The following is a 9,806-nucleotide window of genomic DNA, read 5'->3' on the forward strand; positions in this document are numbered from 1 at the left end:
TAACTCATACATCAAGCACGCCATCATGAAACCTAATGACCTGTACACACGCACACGCACACACATACACACACACACACACACACACACACACACACACACAGTGTGTACAAATCACCTGCTTTACATCACAATCTAACTCTATTCCAGCCCCTCTACCAAACCTGGCCCACCTCATTAATCATCCTGTCCTCTTACCATAATTCAAGGCAACATTAAAACAACATGGGTGTGTCCGTTTACATGGAAGAGCTTCCTTATTTCCTTTTCACCTCTATATGCTCCTTCCTTCAAGACTAACCATCAACCTTCCTACAGGCAGTTTCAGGGTTTGAATGGAGTGGTGGAATAAGAACTGAGATCCTTAATAACATACATCCAGTGATAACCATTGGAAATGATAAAATAAAGAAATACAATTATTAAGAAAGACAAATTAATAAATTACCATGGTTTGTATGTGCTTAATCTTGCTACATAATGGAACCAGAGAAGTCCAGCTGGCAGATAAATGTAGTGTACAATATCTGAAATGTCATAGAATATACGAATATAGAAGCTGATAACAGAAATACTCAAGTAAAGTACATTAAAATGAATAACAGTCGATGACAATTGTGAATGACTTTGTATATACAGTATATGATGAAATATATCTCCCTTCCACTCTGTCACACAATTAGTTTTTCTCCTTTTTGAATTTCTGGTATACTCTCTCAAATACAATGTTTCAGCAGGTGTTCAAATAACACATATAATACCACCTTTGAGCAAGATTTGTTTGTAGTTAAATGTATCTGTAATTCCAGCACTTTGTAACCAATCACACAGTGAAACCCCTCCTCTGTTGCATTAATTACACGATGACCTGTGTATCATGGCAGTGTCTGTGCTGACTCACTGTTCCCCCGTGTCGCTGGTAACCTTTCCAAATAGCCTCCTGAAAGCCCAGTAATACTGGCAAACCCTGAATTGTGGATATCACAATACCAAACTACCATTTGTGTTATGCGCCTGCAAACGGGTATTGAAAGCATTTGTACACAGCTAGGTCTTTGTAATTTTTAGTTGTTTACATATCTATGAAGGTTCATTTTCCTCTCTCTCGCGAGCTCCCATAATCCACTCCTCCTCTCTCATGGTTCCCTCTCTCTACGCCAACTGCTGCAGTCTCATTTTCCTCCTCTGTGCACTTCATAGCACTGCTGGATCTCTGCCATCTGTGCCTGGGCAGTAAGTGTGTGTGGGTGCCTGTGAGCATGTGCACTGTGTGTGAGTGAGTGTTTGAGGGTCGTTAAACTTGCTGAGACAGCCAGGGAAGCACACAGGTTCTCCTGGCTTCACCACAGTCCACTGGGTGAGGAATGGCTTTGCACAATGCCTGCCGTGCTGCCAAGTGGACCAGACTCACTCCATTCCCCCACACCCTCCCCGTCTCTATTACGTCTCTCACTTTCTCTTCCTCCCTTGATTCTCTCCATTTTTACCTCAATTTAACTAATTTGAAGGTCTCCTATCATGCAAATTGCACTTTTTGATGTCTTTTAAACATAAACATGTCCCCGGTGTGTCAGGGAACTCACAAAGTTTCAGAAAACAAAACCCTCTCTCTTTCCTCAGTACCCAAATCTCTAAAAACGGGGGTACAACGGAGCTGATCCAGATTTACTGCCGATATGACGTAATATCGGCAATGCGGACCCACAGCCCTATCAGAAACGTTGCTATCAGAAACAATGCCCGACTGTTTTGGACGTAATATGGTCTTTGTTTACATTAGCAAGCATCGCTAACACTCAGAGCTAACCTGTACTGGAGAGAGCATGTGTAAAGAAGCAGAAGCAGAAAATAACAAAAGGAACTCACCTTGTGGTAAACCCGCAAGAGAAAAAGCATTTGAGCTCCATACTGTTTCAGAAATAATCCTTGATGCAGTTTGGAACATGATATGGTGTTTCATCACGGCAGCATTTCGCTGAGTATCTCGGTAGAATTCTGAGCAGGCACAAGCTCCCCCTCCTCTTTTTAATTTTAATAGATGGATATGAGGGTCGTCTAAAATACATGATCTGTTTGGTATTTTGAGCAGTTCTTTTAATATATTTGTATCTGAGACCCATAATATATGCCTAGAAATAGCATGATAGATCTTTAAATTCTATGCTCTCTTTGTCTTTCTCCAGGTAACACCATGATGATCATTGTGGAGAGTATGACCAACGGATCCTTAGATTCCTTCCTCAGGGTGAGTTTTTTGTACAATATGTCCAGAATATCCTAAACGCTCCATGTGTATTAGCAAAGTATAGCCTCATCATCACAAACATGGCATTTTGTTCTAATGATCCTAAATCCTCTATTATTACAGCGCAGTCCTAGGGCAGCAGCACTCGTGCTTATTACAGTAATAAAGGAAACGCACCATAATTAACAGCACAAATGGATGTTTCTGCTTAAATATGCTGTAAGCCTCTGTGAACCTCTCTGCTCTGTGAACCACTGTGGCAGGGTTTATAATGATACGAATGAATGGCTTGTTTGTTTTTTATTCTCCAAATAAAGGGATTCAGCTCAGTGAGCACAACATTGTACTATAGTAGCAGATGTAACCCCTTGTTTGGATCACTACATTAATACCAGATACAATCAACTTATGCTCTCCTTCTCTTTTCTTTCATTTCACTTTCGTTTCACCTCCTACCTGTTATTTTCCCCCTATTTCCATCTCCGCGTAACCCCAGAAACATGAGGGCCAGATGAGTGTAATGCAGCTGATGGATATGCTGACCGGCGTGGCATCGGGGATGAAGTACCTCACCGAAATGGGCTTCATCCACAAACGGCTGGCCGCACACAAGGTAAAGCAGGAGGGAGGAGAACAGCAGGGTGACTTTTGCAAGGCTTTTGAACGAAGGAAGCTGCAAACATCACTCACCTGATTCGTGAACCTGAAACTACCAATACTGTAGAAATCTTGTTTGTCATATTGAGATTTCAGCCCGTCTATCAAACTGCAAATGTAGTGGGCACGTTGCGGGAAAAACAGGGCACTTTTGTTTTTGTAAACAATCAATTTGTAAACCTGGTTCGATAAAAGCTTTGCCCACCAGGGTGTTGTGAGCTCACACTGGGTTTGTTTCCTCTCTAAATGTAACCAATGCTAATGAGTTTGTTTTCCCACTCGCAGGTGCTGGTTAACTCCAGCCTGGGCTGCAAGGTGTCTGGCTTCAGACCTCTGCAGGACGACAAGATAGAGGCCATCTACACCTCACTGGTAAGGAAAAAAAACACGTGCAGCCAGTAAGTTATATTTGACATTCTACTTTCCCTATTAATGACTAAGAAGGTAAAAAGTTCACAAATGTACCGGTGTTCTTTTAAATTAGTTAACACGTCATGTCAGGTTGAGTTGAGTTCATATAATTAAGTTTTCAGATGAAAAAAATATATATTCCAGGGCTTTTATTTCCCTGGATATTTTTGGGTTCCACTCAAGGTGAACCTCTAACAATTCTTTTGATCTACTGAAAATATGTTCAAAGCTGTTCAAAGAGAATATTAAAGCTTTACTTCTACAAACTCTCCACACCCTTTTCCTCCACGTCTCACCTCCGTGCTTCTCTCTTCTCCCCCTCCCCCCCCCGCAGCACGGAGGTAAGAGCGTGGTGCTGTGGACCGCTCCGGAGGCCATCCAGTACCACCGCTTCTCCTCCGCCTCGGACGTGTGGAGCTTCGGCATCGTCATGTGGGAGGTCATGTCCTATGGAGAGAGACCCTACTGGGATATGGGCAACCAGGACGTAAGTGTGTGTGTGGTGGAGGAAAGGTTAGAGATAGGAGGGTGCTTTTTATTAAGCTCCCCAGTCATGTCCTTTATATTCCATTTTTTTTATTATCTGCACTTCACCACTCTCCCTCTCTCTTTCACCTCCCTCTATCAATGAACTCTGTATCCGTGCCCAGCTTGGATCTTATTAAAAGAAAGCCACAGTACCTCTGAAAGCTTTGGCCATGACTAAGTCCCCCTCTTTAAGTCTGCATCAGCTCCATGACCAATCCTGTTTTCTCTTAAGGACGCATTGACCCCCTTCTAGTGGCCCTCCGCCTGTCCTAGAGTGCCATCCCGCTCTTAAAAGTCTTCAAAATCCCTTTGGAAAAATTCCTCTTTCAGGAAGTGTAGAGTGATTTCTATTTGAGGGTTGAAGAGATTGTCCAGGCAACAGGACACCACTGCTTGTCACCACAAACCTATCATTTACAAGTCAATGTGGGAGGGAGTTCTGTTTTTCTATTGGTACTCCTTCTATTTTGTACTTTAAAAAAAAATAGGTTGTTTTTATTTCACTTTTTGAAGGAAGCCATGCTTCTAAAGGGGAGGTGAATGAGTGATGCTGGTCTGCATAAAAGGCTATTATATCATACTTAAAAAGCAACAGATTATTAACTTGTTCCATTTTCGACTGTCCAAAATGAATATGCATGAGTTATTAAGCAGGCACGAGAATAGATTCCCATGCTGCCCTTTCACAAAGCAGGAGGACGTTTGCTCTTAGCCTGGTTCATATTATCAAACTTGCCAATTGAGAGGGCAAAGGTCAAGCTTGTAGAGCGGCAGGCACATTAGTCCACTTTAAATTGATACATTATATCATGACGGAATTGTTGCTCGGGCTGTCCACCTGTGATCCATCGTGCCCTTTACCTCCCCGCTTTGATTAAATGGAAAATGTCAAATTCTGAAAAGCATTTTCTGAATGCTCTTTAGTGAGATAGGAGCTTAAAGGGCTGAGAGGAGAGTGGGGGGGCGGAGAGAGAAGAAAGAGTGTTTTAGGAACTAATGCCGCTGATGGATGTCATTTTTGTGATTATGCTACTATTTCCTGCTTTCAGGAGATTGTGTTTCTTTGAGTGATACAGGAGAAGGACGTGTCTCATGTCCTATTCTTAGAGGAAGTCTCTCGTGAATGGATTTGGAATGGGGACAACATTAGTTTGATGGAGGAGCGATGAACATTGAGGGAGTCTGGAGAGATACTTTCATGCTCTGCTATTTGAACAAAGTGAGGTTTCACAAGGCTTGATGAAAAAAGGACTCATTGGATGTCGTAGCTTATCTTTTAGAGGGGCTCAGGTGGTCTATTTGTTTCATCTGTAATGTTTCCTTATTTAATTGTATTCATAGCCCTGCAACATATTATATTAAAGGAAATGAAAATCATCTCGATAGGATGTATTCTATTGTAATATACCCCATCAAATATCCTGTCAAGTGACACTAAGACATCGAATATCCTGACATTTAATTCCACACACAGTCAGTCAGCCATGTTCAACTTAGCATTGTTCAGTTTTGGCTCACACCTTTATTCTCTTTATAGCTTTGTATTCCCTATGTGGTTCTAGTTTTTGTTGTTGTTTAAGTCAGGACATAACAGCAGATTTGTTTTCAGCTCATATTGTTGAGGTCAGCAATATCTCTATGCTGAAATCTGTTTATTTTGCATATGCTGCCGATTTGCAAAGTGACCTTAAAGGATGCTGCCTCTATTAGCGCAATTACCAAAAAAGCAAAAATATGCGTTGTAGGTGGGGTAATTAGTGACAAGAAAATGAAAACACCAGCACTTTTCTACTTAGAGTAGGACCTCTTTCAAAAGACTTCCATTCTTGGCAACAAAGTCACAGTTAAGGAATATAAAAAGGTTTAAATACCTTACTGTCTTTTTTAAGTAGGACAAAACATCCTCCTTTCTTACTAACCAATCACCCACATGCAAATCTACTCCCAAATGTTCATAACTCATATATATATATGCATGTGCTGTAGGTGATCAAGGCGATCGAGGATGGTTTCAGGCTGCCCGCTCCAGTAAACTGCCCCCCCCACCTCCACCAGCTGATGCTGGACTGCTGGCAGAAGGAGAGGACGGAGAGGCCCAGCTTCAGCCAGATCCACTCAGCCCTCAGCAAGAGCATTCGCTCCCCCGATGGCATCGGCTCCTCCACGTTGTCACGCAGGTACTGGTGCATTCACATCTGTCTGTGCTTACTGCCAAAAGAGTAGCTGATTAATTGTGGGATCTTATTTTTCTTACCCAATGTCAATGATCAATTGATGTTGGCTCAAATAAACCTAGTAAAGAGAATACACGCAGGACCTATAATCCTTTGTACTTTGAAATGCTTTTGATGATTGGGCTACAATCTGGTTGGAGAAGAAGTCACTAAAATGTATGATATAGAATGCCATAGTTTATCTTAAAAATCTCAAAAGATTATAGTTTCTAAAGTCATATTAGTATGCCAGGAATGTTTTATTAATAAATGCTCAAATATAGTATGCCCCAAATATCATTTAAATGCTATACTATAGATTTCCATAAAAAAATATCAGCTTAGTATGCCACAAAAAGTCAATAAAAGGTATCATAATAAATCAAGGAACAAAAAACTAAAGTATAGATAGAAATCTGTTTAGAATATCAGTAAGGTGTGGTAAAAAAAAGTCACTATATTTTCTCTTTAAAAATATTTGAAGTAAAAGTACAGTCGGTTTTCTTATCTTCCCAATCAACAATACATGTCTTCTCCTCCAGGACCCTGAGTTCCTCCATCACGCTGGCGGAGAGGCCGCTGCACTCCTTCCCAGCATTCAACTCTGTGGGGGAGTGGCTGGACGCAGTGGACATGGGCCGATACAAGGACAACTTCACCGCCGCAGGGTACTGCTACCTGGAGTCTGTGGCCCGGATGACCGTCCAGTGAGTGACTACTGTCTCACTGACTCTTTCATTTCCTGTTTAAGAGAGGGGGGTCTCAGAGAGATAATATGAGAACAGATCTGTAGAAAGATAACTGCATGAATAAATTAAATGTTCTTTCTTTTTAATTGTGCAGATTTGCTGCTTTTTTGTCTTATGTAATACACATTTTACGAGTTCACCTTGGGCTTTAAGAAATGATCATTTCTAAAAGCAAACATTGTTACTATGCTGGTATTAAGTTACTCTTAAATACACAAGAAAAAAAGGTTTTTAGCTTCTTGCATTAAGGTCTCACACTCACAAAACATATATCCTAAATGTATATAGGTTTGTGTTATTTCACTAAAGAAAAGTAGTTGGGATTTAATGTTATCGAGAAATATATAAGATGAAACCGATTTTTCGGGGGATACATTCATATCAGATACATATTTTCCATATTTTCCTGATGTCATCCAGTCGAATAAAGATATTTACTTTTACTAATGTCGGTACGTCTCGATGTGTGTCCTCAGAGATGTGCTGAGTCTTGGCATCACTTCCCTTGAGCACCAGAAGCTGATACTGGCCGCCATCCAGACCCTCAGAGCGCAGGTCATCCAGATGCATGGGCGCGGGGTGCAGGTCTAACTAACGGGGGGGCGCCTGCTCTCAACCTGCAGCTGCAGACCCTTGTGTGTGCAGACGGATGATGGGGTGGAGAAGAGGAGAGAAAGAGAAAGAGAGATCGCTCTTCCAGACAGAAGGAAAGATGAGCAGATCTTTCAGCTAGCTGCACTCAATCTACTCCTCCTTCCCACACATCCTCATGCCTTCCTTGATTCCTTTCTTCCTTATTTATTTGTAACCTCTCAGAGACGAGTTCCTGTCGCCGTTGGGGGGGATAGCAGAGGATTGATGTCACTGACTTTTTTTTCTGTGACCTCTATCTGCACTTCAATAACAATGTCAGCTCCATCACACTGGTTCTGGATCAGTGCGTAAAGGCAGATGAAATATTGTCTGAGCAGGACGCTCTCTGTCTGAAGCTGACCTCCAAGCTGTTGGACTAGTGCTTAAAGGAAAAATATAAGGGTAGAATTTCCCTTTAACACAACATTGATTGACTAAAAACAGTATGTGGCCACACCCAGGGACTATTTCCTTTGCCTGGGATCAGTTGCTCTGATACAGAATCATATCGTTGTACGTCAGAGCGTATTTCATCAGATGTTAGAGGAACATTTCTGATGATCCAACATGGCTGCAGTAGCTTAAGAAGACTGTGCTGTCCCATGTCAAGGATCCAGTGAGAGTGAGGTTGGATGAGGCCTAAATGAAAGCCTTGCCTACAGTAAATTAGTCTTATATTCAGTATATAATGTGTGCAGACGGAACGAACACAGGTCCGAGGACATGCTGTACGTTCAGGAACGTCAACCTGTTTTTTTGTTTCCCTTGGGGCTACTGATGGTCGAACAAAAGCTGCAGGATACAATTGTAAAGGTTGAAAATGTGTGTTTGATTGTTCATTCATTTGTTGTGCGTCGCTGTCTATTACGCTGTCATAGTTTCTTTATATTTCTCTTCTTTCCAGTTGTTTACTTTGTGCATTTAAAACTAATTCTCCCTTTCCCCTGCTGGATGTCTACTCCATGATCCTCCTCACTACTCTGCATAGAGCACGGGCTAACTCTGGAAGATGGCCAGATTAAGATATTTATCCATATTTATTTGAGTTTACAGACTGTACCACAAACCTCTGTAAAGAAGAGTTTGAGAAGGGTTATTTAACTTATAGTATTTAAAAAAATAAAGCAGTTGTGTTCTTGTTTTCTTTATTTTACTGCTGAGTTTATAACTGAATAAATGAGTAGTTTTGTACACTGGAGGATTTTTACTGTCGGCACACAGTATCTGTGTATTCTTGAACACTGGAGCTGGTACGGTTGAAGTTGAGGTCCATTGTCTTTGGATTTGCTGTATACATGACAGTGTGTGTGTGTGTTGCAGTATGAATACAGTATTAAGGAATGTCATATGGACTTTTTTTCTCTATGTAAATGTTGGATTATCATGTTTAATTTCACATTGCTTAATATCTGGCTCTGCCATCTATGTGGTTGCACTTTTTCCCCAGATAACTCCCAGAATTCTCCCTGTACAGCGATCTCACCTTTTTTGTTTCTATACAGGAGACTTGAGCGAGGACGTTTATTGGGGCATTATCATAGGTTTTCACAATAAAAAGGTACATTCATTTCTGACTGAAATATTGTAACTGGTTTGTATTTGGAACAAAATGAGTTTTTCCTCCTTGTACGCTACTTTCTCTGTATCCGTTTTGTCAAATGAAATAAACTCATGTGTCCTTTATAGATGGAATCGCACACATAACACCAATGGTCCCTTTGACTGACACACACACACACACACACACACACACACACACACACACACACACACACACACACACACACACACACACACACACACACACACACACACACACACACACACACACACACACACACACAGTTGCTTTCAAACAAACTGGACCTCTTCAACACAATGAATGAAACTTCCCCTCTGTCCCTCTCTCTGTTACTCTGACCATTATGATATATGTTTAATACTGTAAATAAGTACTTGAAAATGCTAAATCTATTTTTATAATTTGTTTGAGAAACAATGTGTTGAATATAATATCTGCTCACTGTGTAAGGGTTTTATTTGTTGAGTCTAGGGCCATAGCCAAGAAAAGGTGTTTGGAATATAAAATTGAAAAAAAAAGTGTTTTTTTTGTTAGTTTTTTGATGATTTTTACCTGTTAGAAGAAAATCGGATGGCTGTTGCAATATTGAAACTATTAAAACATTTCCAATACAAAAACATGTTTTTCTCCTTGTCTTCTCTTTCTACATTTGAAATACTGATACTGCACTTAAGGCCAATATTTGAGGGTTTAAAAAAAAAGACAAGGTAGTTTCAGTTTTGTTAAGTTTCCTTTGCGTGGTCTAAGTATAAGTAAGGTTAATTAAGAGTAAGTATTCTTGTTTAAGG

The 9,806-nt window shown here is 40.8% G+C and overlaps 1 protein-coding gene across 1 annotated transcript in view; it reads left to right on the forward strand.

The window, feature by feature from the left end:
- The window catches only part of LOC104955441 (ephrin type-A receptor 7-like), a 337,623-nt gene extending 328,099 nt beyond the window's left edge, over nucleotides 1-9,524 (forward strand). Inside the window, exons 6-12 of the mRNA XM_010782768.1 lie at nucleotides 2,184-2,245; nucleotides 2,742-2,858; nucleotides 3,188-3,274; nucleotides 3,648-3,800; nucleotides 5,828-6,018; nucleotides 6,597-6,761; nucleotides 7,280-9,524. Coding sequence (XP_010781070.1) covers nucleotides 2,184-2,245; nucleotides 2,742-2,858; nucleotides 3,188-3,274; nucleotides 3,648-3,800; nucleotides 5,828-6,018; nucleotides 6,597-6,761; nucleotides 7,280-7,394 — 890 coding nt within the window. The 3' untranslated portion in view covers nucleotides 7,395-9,524. The remainder of the gene's footprint in view (nucleotides 1-2,183; nucleotides 2,246-2,741; nucleotides 2,859-3,187; nucleotides 3,275-3,647; nucleotides 3,801-5,827; nucleotides 6,019-6,596; nucleotides 6,762-7,279) is intronic.
- Nucleotides 9,525-9,806: the final 282 nt, after the last annotated feature.

This window comes from Notothenia coriiceps, unplaced genomic scaffold (genome assembly GCF_000735185.1).
Source record: "Notothenia coriiceps isolate Sejong01 unplaced genomic scaffold, NC01 NC01_scaffold00024667, whole genome shotgun sequence".
In the NCBI taxonomy this organism is placed as follows: domain Eukaryota; kingdom Metazoa; phylum Chordata; class Actinopteri; order Perciformes; family Nototheniidae; genus Notothenia; species Notothenia coriiceps.